This window comes from Rhinolophus sinicus, linkage group LG17, assembly GCF_036562045.2.
Source record: "Rhinolophus sinicus isolate RSC01 linkage group LG17, ASM3656204v1, whole genome shotgun sequence".
In the NCBI taxonomy this organism is placed as follows: Eukaryota; Metazoa; Chordata; class Mammalia; order Chiroptera; family Rhinolophidae; genus Rhinolophus; species Rhinolophus sinicus.
The window spans coordinates 10709713-10730511 of NC_133766.1; the positions used below are offsets into that span (position 1 = coordinate 10709713).

At 42.4% G+C, this 20799-nt stretch overlaps 1 protein-coding gene and 1 long non-coding RNA gene across 2 annotated transcripts in view; one reads left to right on the plus strand and one right to left on the minus strand.

Moving 5' to 3' along the window:
• The window catches only part of STX6 (syntaxin 6), a 30626-nt gene that overhangs the window by 6112 nt on the left and 3715 nt on the right, over positions 1 to 20799 (minus strand). Inside the window, exons 2-7 of the mRNA XM_019734272.2 lie at positions 13797 to 13966; positions 11504 to 11598; positions 8860 to 8922; positions 8260 to 8385; positions 6990 to 7096; positions 3049 to 3143 (exon numbers count right to left, since the gene is read on the minus strand). Coding sequence (XP_019589831.2) covers positions 3049 to 3143; positions 6990 to 7096; positions 8260 to 8385; positions 8860 to 8922; positions 11504 to 11598; positions 13797 to 13966 — 656 coding nt within the window. The remainder of the gene's footprint in view (positions 1 to 3048; positions 3144 to 6989; positions 7097 to 8259; positions 8386 to 8859; positions 8923 to 11503; positions 11599 to 13796; positions 13967 to 20799) is intronic.
• On the plus strand, positions 13961 to 20703 carry LOC141569372 (uncharacterized). The gene is made up of 3 exons (XR_012492937.1): positions 13961 to 14098; positions 14852 to 15125; positions 20333 to 20703. It is a non-coding gene; the product is annotated as an uncharacterized LOC141569372 (long non-coding RNA).

Sequence of the window (20799 nt, forward strand, 5' to 3'; positions counted from 1 at the left end):
AAATAGAACTGTAAATGTAGACCGAGTCATCAGAAGTTTATTTGAAAGCCTGCAGATTTTAGCACATAATAGCTATTAAGAATCACATTATAAGAGGGTCTGAATCTATAGGAAAATCGATTGTAAAACTTTCCACAAGGCAATGCTAAGTCTACAGAACATGAACTTAAATTATTTAAATGTGCTGGAGAGCAAACTCTTAAAAGCAGCCAATAGAATGTCCACTAAATGATATAAGTGAAGCAAATACCTCCTTGGTGGTGACCACTTTGCTCTGCCTCAGGCATGCTAGAAACACACTTGCTAACTGCGAGTCAGGTAAAGACCCCAGCTCTATCCATTCCTTTTCTGAAATAGGACTATTCCAAAGTATTCCAGAGTTGGCCTATGCCAGATTCTATTTTTAATCTTGTTAACTATCACTTCCGTGGTCAAGAAAACCCTAGTATCCAACATTCTTTCATCTATTTTAAAATGTTTACAATAATTTAAAATCACTCATTGAAATTAGATATTCTTCCAGGACAAAACAATCAAGGTAATTGCTTCCTAACTACCCTATCTCCCATCTCACACCTAATTTCTGCACTTACCTCCCCCCCACACACACACACACCCCAGGCTGCCTGCCATTTTCAAACCCAGATTTCCAATATTGAACCAGCTTTCCACTTTTTGGTTTTCCATCAGCCTCCACTAAACCCCCTCAATCACTTTCTCTTCTGCGATTGAATTAAATAGAGGTTTTCATCAAGGAAAACATCCATCACACAAGCTAGCACAACCCAGGAATGCTCTTTTAAAGCTCTTTTCCTTTGAAGTGGTTACCTTGCTTCCATGAAGCATGAACTAGGTAATAACCCCAGGGAGCTGTTACCTGAGCTGACTTCTCCCCAGAAGGGGCGGGACTAACCATAAGGGCTTTTGTGACCTCAAGTGAAAAGTCTTACTCAGTCTTTCTGCAAGATCAAGACCTGCCTCAAAGAGCAGAGGGGAACAAAGACAACTCCAGGGGTAGTTTTGTTTTCCCCTCCCCAAATATTTTTCTCCCCTAAGGTGAAAAGACGAACAATATAATTTTGGAAAGCGAGGGAAAAACAACCTTAGTGTCTACTCACAAGAATATACTTTCTTTGGGTAGGAGAAGGATGAGATGTGTGTCTCTTGTGGGTCATTCAACAAGTCAGTGTGGCATCTTGGCTGATGTCTGCCCCCGGAGCAGCCAGCCATGGGAAAGCAGAAGTCCTGTCTCTCAAGAAGGGTGCAGCATGCGTGTGTGTTCATAGGTACTACCTCATCGAACGTCAGTGTGTGTCTCGATATCCTTTCTGTACGTGCAGGCTTGATTAAAAAGCAGTGAACTTTCCCCAAAGTTACGGAGAACGGAGACAAATACAAATTGCCTTTGTCGTCAAACTGAAGCAGACACTCCCAAGCAGGAGGCGCTTAGCGATCTTTCTCTCAGGAGCAAGCAAAGATGAAAATGAAAACCACAGGCACGCTGTCCAAACTGAAGGTCCTTTCAGCCTAAATGCTCTGTTTCCTGGCTCTCTTTCCTAGACAAATATAACCAAAGTTCTTACTTTGCTCCCCAAACCTTTCTTTCGGGAAAAAGTAGAATAAAGCATAAGCAAGTTTCAGTGCTATTTATATACACTGGACGGCTTATCACAATGCTAGTTCTTTTCTAAATTATTCATACCCGGAACGCTGAGGAGTAGACACAGTGCATCTTTGTTCGCTTGGTCTTCCGCAAACAAAACTGGTGCTGAAGTAGCTACTTGACTTTGCGACTAATACATACACTAGTGAGAGGCCTGGTGTTTAAACTGGTTATATAATACTTCATTAAAGCTTTCTTCTTCTTTTCTCTTTTTTTTTTTTTTTTCCAAGCAGAGGGGTGAGGGGTGGAAAAGGAGAGAACAGAGGGAATCAGAAAGGCGACTGTGCAAACCTGTCTCTCAACGTGTCAAAGATGAACTAAGCTGGTGCCTGCTTCAGGCAATGACGGGCCTGCTAGAAGCATAGCAGGAGAGCAAGGAAGTAAGTCTAGCTATGAGCTTTCCTTTGTTTTGGATATAACGGGTCCTTTGCCTCTTTGGGCCATCTTCTGCCAGTCTCGCATTTGTCTTGTGTTTTTTAAACAACATATACTAAGTACTAATACATGGGAGACACTGTTAAACAGTTGTGCATTAATTATTATTATTTCATTTAGCTCACAATGATCTCCAGAGGACGGCATCACCCTATTTATACATAAAAAAACTGAGCCCCAGAGAGTGGCTAATGTAGCCTGACTATTAAACTCCTGGAAAGCAACTGTGCACAAGTATTTAAATCTTGCCTCAAAAGGCTAAACTGTTACACTCTATAACATGTACCTGACAGGGGGAAACCAACAGAAAAATGAGGTGTCAAGAAACGGGCGTTTTCATGGGGCAGGGGGTGCTCTGGTTCACGAACACTTAAATTACCTCAAGGAGTATCTCCGTTCCTCCCTTCACCAAGCCACCCCCGCCAAGCAAAGAAAAAAACAAGGTACCAGATTTTCTTTGATTTAAACTATACTATTATTTCTCTTGTACTAGGGGAAGTGGTTTTAGTAATCGAAAAACTGTCACTGGAACCCATCTTCCTACATAGCAACTAATTTGGAAAATGTTACTTCATCCCCATCCTGGTGCAAATTTGCTGGAATATTCACTATGGATTTAAATGTAAACAATTTAAATTTGATCTAAAAGGGCACTTCATCTGAAATGGTAGTGGTTTTTCTTTCAATGAAGTCAGTCCAGGAGAAACAGTAACTGGCTTCTTGCTTTCATTTTAAAATAAGTTCCCTATTTGGGTGAGGAAATAGGAAAAACAAATAAAAAAGGATTTGTAACTGCAAAGAAAAGCCACCCACCACCACCAGCTGTGTGCAGTCCACACGTGGAAAAATGTGCCACAGGAAAGGGATCTGAATGGACACACCCGTGAGAGAACCCCCCGAGATTGTGTTTCCAGAATGAAGAATTCTTACACTTGAAACACCATACATACCACTGGTCATGTGAGACGCTTTTGCAAGTTTCTTCATTACGTTGTCCAGCCGAGACTGAGTGCTCTCCAACTCGTGAGAGAAATCATCCAACATTCTAGAAAGAGAAGCAGATGGAGAAGGGGAGAAGGTCGCTGGTCAACTCTAAGCCTTGGCAACGCCGTGGTCGTGGAATTCAATGAGGACCTAAGCATCGGTTTTAGCAAATGAGAGAGGCAACACTGGGATCCAAACGCCCAATTTATCATCTGGAATCCCTGGGACAAGATATGCGTTTGATTTCAGGATTACTGGCATTTTAAAAAGTACTAAGTTATATGTGCTGTATGTTAGCCAACAGCCTTAGCAAGGCCTCGGGGCAGCCCCATAATCAAACATGCTATTATTTCTGCAGAGAAACAACCATGAGCAGTCATACTTGCAGTCTATTCAGGTCAGGTTTTACTGTAACATGAGCTTGCTGCAAAGTTACATTTTTTTAAATTTATTTTTCTAGATTTCAGAATTGCAGACAAGGAAGTGTGGACCTGACTATACAACCACACAAACTCCGTGTCAGTGCAGCGCAGCAGAAAGAAGCCTACGTGAAGTCACAGCCAGGGCTTGCCACTTGCTGACCTGGCCACCGTGGACAAAGCACTCTACAGCTGCTGGCACTGGTTCCTCATCTGTGAACCCAGCTTCCCTGCCAGGTCTTCTAAGCACCAGGTAACAGACAAAGCACTTGACAGCACTATGTATGGGTGAAGAGCCCACTTTCATCGAGGAGTAACCTCCTTTAAAGCACTTCGCGCTTTATCATAAAGCCAGAGGCCTCCCTGATGCTGTGTGCCCCTCGTCTACACCCACAGAGAAGCCGGTATTTCTCCCTCTGAGGGAACTGGCCCCACGAGGCTCACAATATTTGCTGTCCAAGGTGCAACTAGGAAAGAAAACACCAAAAGACTCCTATTCCAAGTGTTTATTTCATGAGTCACTAAACATTCCAGACGTGTCAACCTTGGATTAACACGGTTATCCTGAGGCTAGAACATAACCTACCGATCAGTACAGAGGTCTTACTAAACAGGCTTTATTACTCCGACAGCATCAGTGGCAGCTAGAAACTGCGTGTCTAGGTCTGGGCCCACACGAGGCACCTGACAGCCCTGCAGGATTTGGGGCAATCAGGTCTTTATTATGTCAATTAGTAAATAAACTCCATATTGACAGCTAAATAAACAAGTCTTTGTCCCTCACCTGGATTTTCACAAACACTTTTAGCTCATGGTAGACCCCGCTCGCCGGCATCTTGGCCCTGCAGCGGCAGACCTGTCCAGGCAGGATCACAGCCTGAAAACCAGAGCTACCTCGGGGCGCTGGGCAGGACTTTTCCTCCTGAAGACAAAACAGGCAGGTCGCCCAACCTCTAGGCCAAGGGCACCCACTACTCAAGTTTCTAGCCCAGATCTACCGAACTCAGCGCTGTCCAAAAGAAATATTAGGTTGGTGCAAAAGTAATGGCACTTTTTGCAATTATTTTTAACCTTTGAAACCACAATTACTTTTGCACCAACCTAATAGAAGGTGAGTCACACATGCCATTTAATACTGTCTAGTAGTCAGGTTAAAAAAAAAGGCATACATTTAATGTTTTATTTAGCCTAATATGTCCAAAATAGTATCATTTCGACATGTAATTAATGTAAAAAATCACTAATAAGCTATTTTACATTTTTTTCAAAATCTAGTGTGCATTTTACACTCAGGGCACATCTCACTTCAGACTGGCCACGCTTCACATACTCAGTGACACACGTGGCCGGTGGCTCCTGCACTGGACAGCACAGGTCTCAGTCCAAGACCCACGTTTCTTTATTTTAATGTACTTGTTATTTTTATCAGAGACACACATGTACATAGTTTAGAGAACTAAATAGTCCTACGAGGCTTTTTATTAAAAACCACAGATGTTTACCGTTCTCTCCGACAAACGCTTTCAACCCCTCACACTAGTCTCTTGGTGCTTTCTCTATTTTTTGAAGTAACCCGCTGACATCTCTGTATCCTGGTCCCGCTGACTCCCCACCGTGAAAGGCTAGGGCTTAGCTCTCCTCCCACTGCACCCCCACCTCTGTGTCCTCCCCACTTCTCTTCCCCCTTCCTTCCAATACAATGGTGTCAGTTTGAAGACATCAACTTTCAGGGTTCAATGTCATGACTGAGGAAGTTCTCTTCCCAGCTGGGGTTTTTACAGCATGAGTCACACGGCTCCTTGGCTCTCCCCTCTGCTGCCTGAGCAGTCTACTTTCTCTGGTCTGCTGAGTCCATAACCATTCAGCTTTCTACTTTCCAGGATCTAAAGTGTTGCTCTGGTTACTGTTCCTTAGTCTATGCTCGGTGTCCATAGGTTAAAGCCATAGCAAAATCCCTTTGCTACTGTTCCAGCGGGCTTTAGAGCGGGAGTAGAAATCAGTGTGTTCAATTCACCATCTTTCCCTGCAAGTCTGCCAGGCTCTCTCTCTCTCTCATCTACCCGGGAGCTCAGGCAATTAGTCCTTTCCCATCCCCAAACTGGAATAAATTTTATTAGACAGAAACTAAATGGCACGCTCCGATTCCTGCTCCTCCAGCATCCTACCGAGGGGCCCCTACTTCCAGTCTGGCTCCAGTGGGCTCATCATCTGAACCCCAGACCGAGGGACCTTCCAAAACTGTAGGCCTGACCATGGCATTACTGCTAACAAGCCCTCCCTGGCTTCCCACCACCCTTAGAGTGAAAAGTCCGAACTCCTTCACATGGCTTCTGAGTCCTGCCCGAGCTGTGCTCTGCCTCCGTTTGACCTCTGCAATGCCTCTCCCAGGCCCCATGCTCTAGACACTAACCCTTTGGTTCTATGCACTGTCTCATCGCCTCCAAGTCTTCACAGGTGCTCCTTCCTCCTCCAGGTGGACCTTCACCCTTCACATTCCTCTTCCACCCCCACTCTCACCACACCTGGTACCTTCCAACACATCCTTCCGGTTCTCAGGGACCTTGGATGAAGTTGGGTCTGCGGCTTAGGCTAAGGTAGGGCTCTCGAGGCACCAGGCACTTCCCCCATCACAGCACTCCTGCCGCTTCTCTGTCGCCATTCAGTGACTTGCATTCATTTGTATCACGTCTATTCTACCCAGTAAATGGTAATCTCTGTGGCAGAGACAGTCTATTCTGTTTGCTCCTCTGTCGATACCCAGGGCCTCCCAGAACACATGCCTAGTTTGAATTTATAATAAATGAATGTATAACACTGAACACAGAACTGAGATGGGAGGCTTTCTAACATATCCTAGTGGGACTTCCTTACTTTTTTTCAGAAACAAAATTGTAAAATGGTAAAGGTATTATGTGGTAGCATTTAAAAATGCTGATTTTGGTGTCATAGTTCAGAATGCTTAAGGAAAAACAAGTTAACCTAGTTATGTTTCCTTGTGTGTTTTACTTTGATTTTTGAAGGGGAAGATTTTTTTATTAATTGGAGTTAAGTTTATAAGGTTTTCTCAGGAAGCTGAAATTTACGATGCAAAGCAAAAAGCTTTGTTCGGTGTTGTGTTGGAGTCATGGGATGAGACAGCTAAGTTAGCTCACGTCCTACTCTCTTCGGGACACGACTCCCCACAGAGGTGACACAGCCGTATCTGTTTCACATCTCCATTCACAACAACACTTCAAGTCTCTGCTCAGAGGAAGTTGTATCTGTTTTTGCAGGTGTTGGAAAAAAAAAATCATAATCATATCTCTGCCTAAACCCTGTTGAATATTTTACCTGATAATTTGCTTCTTTTGGAGAGACTAGTCTGTAAAGCAGAATAAAAATGCAGCCACAAATGAAATAGCTTTGGGGTTTACTAGTCACATAACCATCAGGCTTTTTAGGCTCCTCCCCTCAATGTCACGGCCGTGACAGGGGCGGCTGGCACTCACACGGCCTGCTCCTCCAGCTCCCCGCCGATGCGCTGGGACATGCTCTTCAGCACCCCGATGCTGCCAGACACCAGCTCCAACTGCTCATCCTGCTGTGCCACGATCAGCTGATGCCAGAGAAGGGGGGACAAGCCATTAAAACCCCTCTTACCTGGTTCCGAGCCCAGCACGCTAGCAGCTGCTGGCTTCTTTGCCAACTTGGGACAATTCGCATTCAGAAGCAAAGCCCAGAAATCAAAGGACCAGACCGCCACCTCCCAGAACGCGCTGCTCCAAAGGCTGAATTGTCAAGCTACTGATACCTCCTGCTGGTCCCACTTGTGAACAGCCAGCGAGGCTTAAACCCACCCCGAGAGATTTACTCTGCTTGGCTGAAGTCCCACAAGGGAACAGACAAAGGCCCAAAGCACCTGTACGGTGACCACTGAGACATGGGGACGCTTGGGAAGAGGAGTCCCACCGCCAGGGTCAAGGTCTCAACCCATAACAGACTTAAATACAAGAGAGTCTGGTAAATCTCTGGACGTGGGAAAACCATGCACAGAGTCCTTTGCTCCCTCCTCAAGGACACACTGGAGGAGGCCCCGTGGCAGTAAGTTACCCCAAGGACATACTGACTGATGAATCTGCCTCCTCACTTTTCATAAAGAAGTTTGCTTGGTGAATAGCAATTTAAGCAGACAACTGGTTAAGCAGACATACAAATGGAAAAAGAACATATAAACTATATAAAATACATACATAAAACACGATATTTAAGAACCAGTAGTTGCAATGGATAGATAATCCTCAAATCCCCAAACACATTATTAGCCTCCTTTTATTAATACAACTATACATCAAAAGCAGCAACAGAATCAGCCTCACTTTCCTTCTACCCCTTCACCTCCACTAAAGCAATCATTCTTATATATAATGGAACCAACAATAATTTTCAGTGAAGAAATCAGAACTGCATTTTTCTGCAAGTTCACCTGTGTTGAACTGAACAAAAACACTGAGCATATGAGTGGAGGCCGGGAAGAGGATTCTGTTTGTTTTTAAATCAGTGACCTTGTCTATCAGTTTGGGAGGTCTGGTCTGCTTTTCCTGAGAGACCTAATCAAGCTTGGTTCTCCGGAAACAGCCGTGCTCTGGAGGTGGTTTTAGGAACCCTTTCTGTACGCAGTCACTCCGCATGCAGCCGTGGGCAGCCGCAGGGCAAGCTCTGGTCCAGCCTGCCTGGCGTCCTTCAAAGTCCCCCGGCTGGCAGACGACCCACTTTCTGTACCTGCTGCTGTGCCTGCTGCTCCTCGATGAAATGGGAGTTGGCTAACTGGAGCTCGGGGTCCAGGCGCCCGTATTTATCTGGTGGTCCAACGCTCCAGTTCTGGCCGCCACTGTCTCCCAGCAGCGCCTGCAAGAGCGGGGCAGGGGACAGCCAGGTCAGGAGGAACCGACGGTTTCCCCCTCTGAACGAGTACCCCATGACGGCGACATATAGAGTTCTCATACTGCTAATCATCTCGGTCCCCCAGGGCGGCCTTTTATGTAGCAGTGGAGGTGCCTACGTGCTATAGTTTAAGGAATGCCAGGAGGGGCACTCTGTCCCCAAGCTCTCCCAACAGGACTGACAAATAGGCTTTGTCCCATTAAAATGCAAATAAATGTCAACTTGAAATCAACAAATGCCCATCTTGTGACTGTGGTGCTGGGGCAGTCAGCAGAGAGGTGACTGGACTTTCCCCAAACCTGCCTGCCTCCTTCCAGGCTCGGCATACACAGGGCTTCTGCACAATCACACGACACACAGATGTCAGCATTTTAAAATTCCAAATATCTAACCGTGTATTTTCTTTGATGGATACCGTATGTTGAGATGTTTACGCACCTGTCTGTTTTTCCTTTCAGCTAATGCCTGCACAGATGAAGTCGACATCTGATCCTTCATGTCCTAATGAGATAAGTAGAAGACCAGAAAAGAAATGAATATCCTTAGATGAAAAAAAAAATCATGGTTAATATTTGGCACACAAGCAAAATATGCGTAAGTTATTATTAAGTTTTTTAGCAAAAAAACAGCATTGTTTGGCTTTTTTCATTCTTGAAAATAAAGGAAATAATGAGAACACCATCCCCTTAAAAACAGGTAACCTGGATACTAAATTGAAATAGGAGCAAGGAGGAAGGGAACTAGCATTTCCTGGGAACCTACCATAGGCCAGAAACACTGTTACATGCTTACGCACATTATCTCTGAATTTGCACGATGACTGTAAAGCTGGTGTTATCTCTATTTTACAGTCGAAGAGATTGAGATCTAGAAAGGCTAAGACACTTTCTCAAGGTTACATAGTCATAAAATGGTAATCCTCGGGTAGACTGCTCACGGGCTAGCATTGTCTTATGTGATACATGTACGAAACCAGGCACTTTACAATAATTACCATTAAATACCAGAGAAGACTTTTGAATAATGATATAACAGGTCACTTCTTTTTGAGTTGGATTCAGTATAGGTTACTTCTAACATCAGAGTGAATTTCCAGAGTGACATCAGAAATAATTTTGCATGGAAAGAAAAATGAAGGGACCCATTCCTTACTGTGAAGCCACTTTATTAAATATAAGCCACTTTGCCTACCATCTTTAACCACAAAATGATTTGAGCTGAGTACATGATTACTGTAACACAATTTTTTTTAAAGGCTGCCAAAATACTTTATAATTTTCTGTTGGCAAGTAGACTATTTTATACATGCAAATGTTGAGGTATTAAGCTTTCAGAAACGTCTTCTAAGACCTGTGCATGACAAGCAAATGGTAGATCAGACAGCGCCACAGCTTTCGTAACCCCTACAGTGGGAAGTCTGAATAAGAACCATCTTGCTTCTACTTTGAGAGAGCCCATTCCATCCTTCGCCTCCACAGGACATCAGCTGGACTTCATTAAAGTCAGATCAGCAAAAGCTCAGTGAGGTACTGTTCACCCTCCACTGGCAAATACTAACTGCCTCTCAAAAAGGGGTCATAGATTAAAACAAGAATGAATAAAAACCCTAAGGAATTCAGTTGGATCGTATAGTATGGTTTAGATCTCAATTCTAGACTTGATTTAGAATACTTCTTTCAAAGACTGCACTTTAAAAAAACTTTACAGATACTAGAAAACAAACTTTGGATTCTACTTCCAATTATACTAACTAACTTAACTTTCAACGTATTGACCTCTGATTTTCCATTAAAGCAACTCTAATGACGAAGGTCAAGAATATGTGCTTCACAGCAAGGCACCATTTAAATACCAACATCTACAGAAGTGTCCTTCAGAAAAATCTATTACAAAAAATAAAAAAGCAAACTTCATTTGTAAAATAAATAACTGGGGAATGATTTACCTTTCCAAAAAAGATGTCACATAGCAATGGAGCTTCCTTGTCAGAATAGCTTTCTGAACTGGCTAGAAATTAGGAGTGTCTAATCCAATTCTCATTATATAGATGGGGGCAGATGAGGTCCAAAAAGGTTACTGTACCCATTAAAATGTGGGTTTATTTATAAACAATTTAGATATATGTATATAGAAAGGCACCTAATGAATAAAACAAAGAACAAGAATATTTCAAGTTCAGTGATAATCCACCACTTGAAATCTTGTCCAAAGGAAATCACATGATATAAAATCTTTGGCAAACATATCCCAAGGTTCCTGCCTAAGATGCCTCTTAAAGCCATATGTCAGCACTGATATGATCCCAAGTTTTTTTATTCAAGGAAGCTGCTTTCTAGTACATATGCTAAAGACAGCTGGTTGTTTTACATCTAGTTATGCTAATCAAACGGCTTAGCCATATAGTTTCAAAATACAAACAATACCTTAATGATACAAGATTTTACTTAAATGATATTTTCACTGAGGTTTTTAAACAATAGGTTATTATCTAGATAATTTGAGATTAACTATTTCTTCACTTCGATTGGTTTTTTTACACTCTGATAGCTGCTTGCTTGCTTGCTCTGGATACCTCCCGAAAGGCTGTCAAGCAGTTGTATATGGAAATGTCAATAACATGGGTTGCAAGAGTTCCAGAATTCAGATGGTGAAAGAGGCCGCCATCCAAACCCAGTAAGACTCACCCTTCACAATGCAAAGTGATTACAAATCCATCAAGAAACCAAATGGTTTCTACAATAGTAATTCTTCCTTTTGCCCAGAAATATAGTATACTAAGAACTAAAGAGGAAAAATGACAACTGATTTGGAGGAACGAGAAGTATAGACAAACAGGACACCACTGAAGTAACTTCCCAACGCCAGCAGTCTACGCCCTCAATTTTGCTCTAAGAAATAAGTCTGACAACACTGAAGACAGGTTGTTTTATTTCACCTAGAGGAATTCTACATGGGAAACTGACATTTAATTCATACGAAAAAGTAGTTCCAGAGTTGACCTATTAGTTTAAAATTAAGGGAAAGAGTTCTGAGAAGTTTGCTATTTCTTACACAAATAACACAATAGCATCATATTCCTTACCCTGACAACTTGCCGAGTACTTGTGATGAAGGCTTTTCTTATACTCAATTCGGTGGCGTCGAGATTGAATTTTCTAGGATTGGCTTCAACTATGCGTGGGTCAAAAAGTCAAGGTAAAGCCATGTCATCATAAAAAGCCTAATAAATGATGTCACGTTAAACCATTGACTCTCTCACAGGTAAACAATAAAGTCTGGCCCAACGTATCTGACCCACGGTCACCTTGACACTAACCATTCTCAGACTTTCTCTGCCCACAGCCATAGGCAGACCCTTGCCCCCAAGGCAGAGAGGACCTGCCAGGCTAAGAGCCCCAGCCCTGACGGGGTCACTACATGCCCAGGGCGGGCTGACCGAGGGCCAGGGGCTGGGCTCTTTCAGATGCCCGCTAGCACTTCGTAGCTATTGTTTTTCTTACTCCAGATCACCTTTTCCATGACACCTTTCACAAGCCTTTTTCACTTGCCATCCCAAACCATTCCACTTATATCAAGAAGCTCACCCTGCTTCTTAATCTAGAGAGATGGAGGCTTCCCAGGGAAGCTTCCTGACCTCACCCTCAGGGTAGTCCTGCAGCCCCATGTCAGGCGCCCACAAGGCTCTCAACTTTCCTCTCCTAGTGTGCAGTATGTATTTGTGCTATGATGGAATTAATGTCGGTTCCCCTGCCCCCAGGCCCTCTTTACCCTCCACCGTAAATTCCATGAGGGTTGGTACACTGTTTTACTTATCATTCCAGCTTCAGTAACAAACAAAATGTCCAGCACATGGTACACTCAATAACTATTGACTAAATAGCATCTCTGAGTATCTATTAAAACTTCTGTCCTTTGTCTCTCACAATTTCTCTATTTCCCCCAATCTTTTCCTCTTCCCTCCTATCTCAAGGGAAGACGTAACTCCCTGGAACTGTGCTTTTTTTTCTTTTTTTTTTTTTCTTTTTTATTGGGGAATACTGGGGGACAGTGTGTTTCTCCAGGGCCTATCAGCTCCAAGTCGTCCTTCAATCTAGTTGTGGAGGGCGCAGCTCAGCTCCAAGTCCAGTCACCATTTTCAATCATTAGTTGCAGGGGGCACAGCCCACCATCCCATGGAGGGAACTGAACCGGCAACCTTATTGTTGAGAGTTCGCGCTCTAACCAACTGAGCCATCTGGCTGCCCCTCAGGAAGCTCAGTGGCAGCTCGTTGTCTTCAATCTAGTTGTTGAGGGCGCTGCTCACTGGCCCATGTGGGAATCGAACCTGCAACCCTGTTGTTCAGAGCTCACGCTCTAACCAACTGAGCCATCCGGCTGCCCCCTGGAGTTGTGCTTTTGATGCCGCCCTCCAGCATATTCTGTTCCACTCATTTTAGAGAACACACTTGTCTTTGAATAATTTAAAAGGTGGCTGGCGTCATTACGATTGGTAGAAATGATGCGCTCCACACTTTAACAGAGACTCCCGTGCTGAGTATGGAGGGATCCTGACAAAGTCTGGTTCGCTTGATGTTTTTATCACAATGAGAGAAAAAACAAAACAGAGCTCCGAACATGCAACCAGCATATCTTCAATCTAAAGTTTTAATTAAATGGGATTTTTCCCGTGGAAAAGGCCACGTAACATGGCTTTTACAGTTTTCTGGTTCATCAGTCCGATCGACGGACGTATTTATTAGTAACATCGACAGCAAAACTTAGCACCACACACGTGCTTTTCCTAAATGCAGTTTCAGGGCACAGATGCCTCTCAAGTAGACACTGGCAGTGTCCCGTCCCTTCTTGAACAGGAGGAAGACAGTCTACAAAAGGAGTTTCTTTTGATCTCTCATGACCAATGTGGCACAGGGCTCTGTATGTGCCTCTGTGTGATCACAACTGCTAACACCTTCACAGACGCCCACTGCGTGTCAGGCTCCGTTCCAAGCTCTTTACCTGTTAAACTTCCAACAACCGTAGGAGCGCGGTGCTATTAGCATCCCAACTTGCTACCGGAAAGCAATGTGAAGCACAGAGCCATGTGCCTAGTCACACAGTGACCAGTGGGCCAGGACTCAACACGCAGCCTGACGAGGGCATAGCCACTGTAGGACGCTGCCTCTCCACAGCAGGGGATGCCCTGCGCTCTAGAAGAAACTGGCTGCTCTCCCTTAGCTTACTGGGCAATTCTTTTAAGTGTGTCAGGGTACACATAAGAGCAACACCCGTCGATTATAAAAGGAAATGCCCGATCTATGTGTTTGAGACATCTGAATAAAAAACTCGCCCATCTGCCTGTTGGCCCCACAGGGCACAGATGCCACAGAAAAGGATATTGATGGTTTCGTCCAGGTCCTCTAGGTCCCACTCTATGCTGCGGAGGTTGTTCCTCAGCTCGTTGGTGGTCCAGTCTGTTTCCTCCCGCGTTGCCGTGGAGGGGTCCTGGAGGAGCTCCGTCCATCGCTGAAACAGCCCCTGGGCAGTGTTGACTGCTTTCTGTACTTCTCTGTGACCAAGGTGAGGGAGAGGAAACGAAGGTGAGGAAGAGGACAGGTTCCCTAAACAAGTCACTACGTGACTTAAGTGAACACTTACGGGCACACACCATCCTCGGCAACCACCATTCCCACAAGTGTTGGTAAGTCTTTCTAGAAGGCTCCTCACGGACAAATATCAAAGTTCAAAACTGTAAAGTAACCATCTGAGGATTATGTTCTCAGCTGAGGTTCAGAATAAAATAGCCATTATTTAAGCAGCTATAATACCAAGTTTGTTTGGGAAAGACAAAAATCTAATTTTGTTCTGAACAGACTATGCTTGAAGAAGTTTAAGAAGCAATCCTACAAATTAACTAAAGGGCCATTAACCTTCCCACATGCTGCCATTTGGTGGGATAGTAATTTATATTCAGATGTAAAAGTCTTAATACAGCTTTTCTTGTCTTGGGGGGGGCGTGTAAAGGGGTGGAGAAAGGGCTCCTCTCACACAGCTCGCCTTTGCGAGGTTGAGTATTTTTATTTCTGACATTTTTAAACCCAAGATCTCATTAGAAGAGTTTCAAACATTATTAACTTAACACATATCTACTTCCCTGGACTAAGCAATGCTGTGGAGCAGACTGCTGTGTTTCTTGTTTAGAGACGGGGATTGGGCCGTAAATGCTATGATGGAGGATGCTTTTAGATTAGATACAGTCACCAGGTTTTAAACACTTGCCCCCCTACCATTGGGCCAATATCCTCCATTTAAATACTATAATCTAACACGATGGCATATAAAAGCCAAAAAGGAGTCATTGTATAATCACATGGTCTCTTTTGTACAAAGATAATAACCTCACTGCTCTCTCACTAAAAGATCTGCTTTGGTTCTTCTGTGATTTCTTAACCAGCTCTTCTGGGTGTTCAGGGTGTCTGCTGTCTACAGCGTCAAGACAGACTCTGCATGCATCCTATTCCTGCTGACATTTCAAGTACCAGAAGAGAAAGCACTAACAAAAATAAGGAAAGTGCCTTACAATATTCCAGTCTGCGGAATACTGATGAGAACTAAAAGGCTGCGTGTTAAACGTTTCGCTATCAGGTCCGGGCTGACTAATAAATCACTGAGCTGTACGACCAGCAATGACTCTACCAAGGGACGTTCATATCCACTTGATGGGTTAGGTAAGTCTTCTCCTGGTTTCTCTCATGTCAGCCTTTACTTTCAGCGCTAATGAGAAACTCTACTTGAGATAAATGGGAAAGACTAAGTAAGTGAGATGTAAATTTACTATCTTTACTCGTTATTGAGGTGTCTGGCTGATTTGGTGAAGAAAGGGGTACACATCTCCCCATAATACCACATACTTGGTTTATCTGTAAGTGTTTAATATCATCTATGATAATGGAAGATAGTTAAAGAGGGATCTATAGCAATATCTCATTTTAAAGAATATAAAATGGATCAACTCTGTAAAGTAAATATAAATTCCTTTTTGAGAACTAAACCTAAGAAGTTCTCAAACCTAAGAAGACACGGGCAAGGGCATATCATGTTTTCTACAACCAGTACACAAGTCTGATGCTGGAATTCAATTTTCTTAAGCAGCAATCCATACTTTTTTCCTTGTCTCTCTTTTTGGTCTCAGGGCTCTTTTGCACTCTTCAAAATTATTGATGATTCCACAGAAATTTATGTAGAAATTCAAACAGACATTTAAAAAAATTTATCAATTAATTAAAGCTATAACGAACTTACTACATGTTAACACGTTTGTGAAAAATAACTAAATAACTTCTGAAACAAAAAAAGTACAGATCAAAGTGGAACTGTTTAACATTTTTATTTTTGCAAATCTCTCTAATATCTGGTTTAACAAAAGGCAGCCGGATGCTCATGTTTTTACATTCAGTCTGTTGACATACATTTTGGTTGAGTATATGATGAAACTCCAGCCTCATCCAGATATACAGTCGGGAGAGAGAGGAGTATTTTAATAGCTTTCGCAGATAATTGTGGATATTCTTTTTGCTACCACACCAAAATGTGACAAATGGCAGTTTCTTAAAGGTTAGTTGCAATGTGGAACCTGAAACTGTAGCAGACTTTGAACTCTCATACATTACAATGTATTTTGAACGGATCTTTTACCCACATATGATTTTATAACTTCATGACTGGTCATTTGAAAATGCATCTTTCAAATGCTGACTCACTTCATTACACAATATCCAAAATCACATAATAATATCACCACCAATCTCATCAGAAAAACTAAAGTATTGGGAATTTGTAAGATAACAGTAGTTGGTATAAGCTTTCCAAAATTCTATTTAAAAAATGGGGAGGTTCTAATGTTATCATCAGCAAAAATACTGTCAGCTGTTATCCATGAAGTGACAGGTTCATTCTCATTCATTTTTAAGAGAATATCTCAAGTATTTTTTAGATAATTTTGAGATCTGAGAACATATTCAAGTCTTAATAACCAATTTGTCAGTTATTCTTTCAAGTAAAAGTGAGATTCTGTGTGGTGAAGAAAGCGAGCTGTTTCAGCCTGCATCTCAATCTCAGAAGTGCTTTTCGTGGAAACAGCCATCTTATTTCACAATATAGCAAAAGTGCTTTATGCACGCTTTCATTTTGACACAGAATATTAAAATGTGTAGTAAGGCAGGGAGAAAACTTTCTCAAATTACATATCTGATGAAGGACATATCTAGAATATATTAACACTCCCAAAATTTCACAAGAAAACAAGTCAATTTTAAAAAGGGCAAAAGATTTGAATAGTCACTTCACCAAAAAAGACAGAGAAATGAAAACTAAGCACACAAAAAGATGTTCAGTGTCACTGGTCATCAGGAAAATGTGAACTAAATCCACAACAAGATACCACTACATACTTCAAATGGCTTAAAAAAGAAAACAAAAAACAAAACTGAAAATGCCAAGTGCAGACCAGGTGCTGATGTCACTGGAACTCTCGAGCGTTACTGGTAGGAAAGCAAAATGGTCCAGCCATCTTGGAAAACAGTTTGGCTGTTTCTTAAAATTAAATGTACACTCACCATATAACCCAACAATCCAACTCCTAGGTGGGTAAACAGTAATTTTCCAATGACTTGTGGGGAAAAAAATTTCTCTTTGCTGCGCTACCTACAGTTATATACACTTTTGACCGTCGACCTGCGGCTGTTTCCACAACTCTCCTGGATAACACTGCCGCCAGTGACGCTGCAGGTCACAGCCGTGACCTGAACTCTTCTTCATTTTCAGTGCACTTGACACTACGGCCTTCATATCTATTTTCTTGAAACTCTCTCTTCCTTTTACGACATTGTACTCCTCTAGTTTCTACCAATTTTCTCTTTCCTCTTCCTCCATTTGGTCCCCATGTTTCTTCCTCAGTAGGCTTTTTGCAGCTTCTAGGTCCTCATCGACACACAGGTTCAAAAGATGCCTTTCTGACCCCAACTGCATTTCCAGCCCTAACCATTCACTCAGAATTAACAACTACATTTTCAGCTGCCTATAGGACTATTCCATTTGCCTAAAACCAAGCTAATCATATCCTCCCTACAAACAAAACAAAACAAGCAAGTATTCAAACAAAAAGACAAAGCAGGGGGAAAAATCTGCTTCCTTCTCTCACTTCCCCATTTTAGTAAATAGTGCCACTATTTTCCAACAGTCAAAACTTGTCTAGACAAGCGTCATCACTGACTCTTCCTCTTCTTTCTTTCTCACCTTGCACAACCTCTACTTAAACTCAATCATTGGATTTGAGATCTGGAAGGAACTTTCAAGATAACTAGTCTGCACTCATTGAGCAAATAAGAGAGCTGGGGCTCAGCCACGTTGGCTTCTTGCCTCAAGTTCTTCTGACTCTGAGGACGAGGCACCATTCACCAGTAAGACCTATTCAATCCATCTTTGCTAAGGCTCCAGACAAATCTATTTTCTTTGTGGACTCAGAAGACCTGGGTTTAAGCCCTGAAAAGTTGTGTGACCACAGGCAAGTGGATAGTAACTGCTAGTTAAAACTGCCTTCTGATTAAGAATTTACAATAGGAAACAGGTTAAACTGAAACTCCTCGGCTGGGTATTCCATGCATCCTCTTCCCCCAAACTGGCCAGCCTTAATATCCAACCTGATTTCTCACTAAAGCAAATTCGGTTTCAGGTCACAGGTTGTCTTCCCATCCTCCCTTTTCTCATTCCTGGCTCTAGACTTCTCCTAGCTGTTTCCCTTAAGGCCCAGATTGAGCCCCCACTTGCCTCACTCAAGTGTCCTTGACCAACATTCCCTTTGCAGGGGGGTGGAAGGGGGGGCTGTCTTTCCTTTTTTCAGTCTCCAGGGTATCCCAACTCTATTCCAAAATCTTACACACAACGCATATTGTCTTTCACATACACTCTCACATGCTGCCTAATGTTCTCCAAACTAAACTACAATTTCAGGAGCCAAATATTGTATTAGGCATTCAATTCATTTAAAAGCAATGTTTGCAAAGTTGTTTTTTACAATGAACCATCTGATTCTGATTTTTTTAAAATAGGAAATGAGATTTGACTTACATTCAATTGTGCTGAACTAAAATTACTCTGCAAGTAAGGATTAATCTTTTTCACAGTGACTATACCAATAAAAAGACTTTTCTCAACACTGTGAATCAAATGCACAATGCCTGCCTTCAAAGAGCTCATACTCTAGTGTTAAAAAGGTTGTATATACAGACAAGAGATGGATAGAGGCTACCACAAGATAACACATGCCATCTTGCTCATCTGCTTACTTATGCCATTATTTCAACACTGATCCACAGCCAAGAACCTGGGAATAAAACTCTCCTTGTTCAGCCACACAAAGCCTCCAAACCAGCAAAATATTACAGAGCCGTCCCCTTTCACGCCTTTCACCTAAAGGAGAGGCTCACTCGGTACCAACATACTCCATAGTCCAAGGCTCAAGTCTGTGGTTTTCTCAGTGGTCTGTTTGATTACAAGTCGCACATGCTAAAGGTTTGCCAAAACAAGAAAGGGAAAACAACTATAGAGCCCAAAACTTAAAATGGGTTCGCTCATCAAACAAGTACTGCATTAAGTTCCCAGATGAAAATGACACAATTCAAACACGGTATTTTTCTCCTGGCAAAATAGTGTCTATTTCTTCAAATGAGAATCCCAGTATTGGCAAGGGATCAGGGAAATGGGCCCCTCACACCCTGGGGTGGGGAGTCAAGTGGAGACAGGCGTGTATTTTAGAGGGCAATCTGAAATATGCATCAGAAGCTTTGAAAATGTGCATGCCCTCTGATTGAGCAATTCTATTACAGGAATACAGGCTATGGGAAAATCAGAAACGGCAACAGAGACTTGTGACAAACAGGCTTGACACTATATTAATTGTAATACTGAAAAAATTAGAAACATCGTAAATGTCATCCTGGGTGATAAATTATATTACATTTATATGACAAAGTACAATGCAATCAGTAAAAGCCCTCCCTGCCACATTTTAAGGATATAAAATAACACAGGTGAAAAGATTATAAAACAGTATAATCCCAATTTCTAAAATGAGTATTAATATTAATAATAATACACATATATGAAAACCTTGTCCTTTCCACCTCCAAACTTATGAACTTGAAGTTTTTCTTGAAGTTTTCTTTACTAAGTGTTATTTTCTTCATTTCTAAAATGATGGTAATAGTACTAATACCTACTTCATAAGGATTAAAAAGACTACTCCTGTTGGGTTCTTAGCACAGAGACAGATATATAATAAGAGATCAAAAAACGGATTGATAGTATCATATAAAACTATTAATAGAAACAAAGATAAAAAAAGACACCAAGATTTTAACTAATTATTGGAGGATGGTGGCATTTCAACAAATTTTTATTTTCTTTTATATTTTTATTTCCTAAGTTTTCTAAAATAAGCATGCCTTAATTTTAACATTATTTTAAATGTTACTCAAAAAAAAACACAACACAAAACAATAAGACATGGTCTTTCCTTTCAACAAGGGCAGCCTATTTGGATGCAAACTTAGAGAATGTTTATTGAACAATTAATATGTGCCCCAAACTGAGCTAGGCAATTTACGCATGTATTATGTATTAAATGTATTAATGCATGTAATCCTAATGACCAATAAAGTAGGCATTATTAAGCCAAGTTTGTATGTGAAAAAACGGGTTCCGAGAGGATGATTAACTTGCCAAAAATTACACCAAATAATCGATAGAACTGAGATTCCAACCTTGGATTAGCGCGATTACCCAAGCTCAGTTCTTACACCAAACCTCACCGCCTCCCAAAGTCCCATAAAAGGAAACACTGCCCCCGGAAGACACATTTTCTTACTTCTCCTCACAGAACCCATGAGCACCTGCCACGCCGTGTTTGGTTCCTCTGTATGCTGCGTGTCCCTGGAATGTGAGCTCCGTAAGGACAGGGATGTTGTTTGCTCGCTCCTGTGCCCTCGGCTCTCAGTAAGTACTTTGGAATGAAGGATTCGGAAAGGAGAAATGACCTAAGCGTGTCTCTGTGGCCTTAGCTGGTAGCAGTGTGATGCTCGCGGCAGAAGCTGCTTATACGAGTCCAGGTGGGAGGGGGCAAGGACATGAACTAGAGCATTAGAGAAGGTTCCAGAGAGAGCCCCGTGGTGGCACATACTGGCCACAATGACCAAGTGGTCCTGGGACTGAAGGAGAGAGCGCGGAGTCAGGAGAGGAGGGCTAGGAGGAGGATGCATGGGTCAGGTGTTGGTAGGGAGGAGGAAGGAGAAGAAAAAGAGAAGGGGCGGAGATGCACGCCACAGGGTGGAAAACAGGGAATAATGA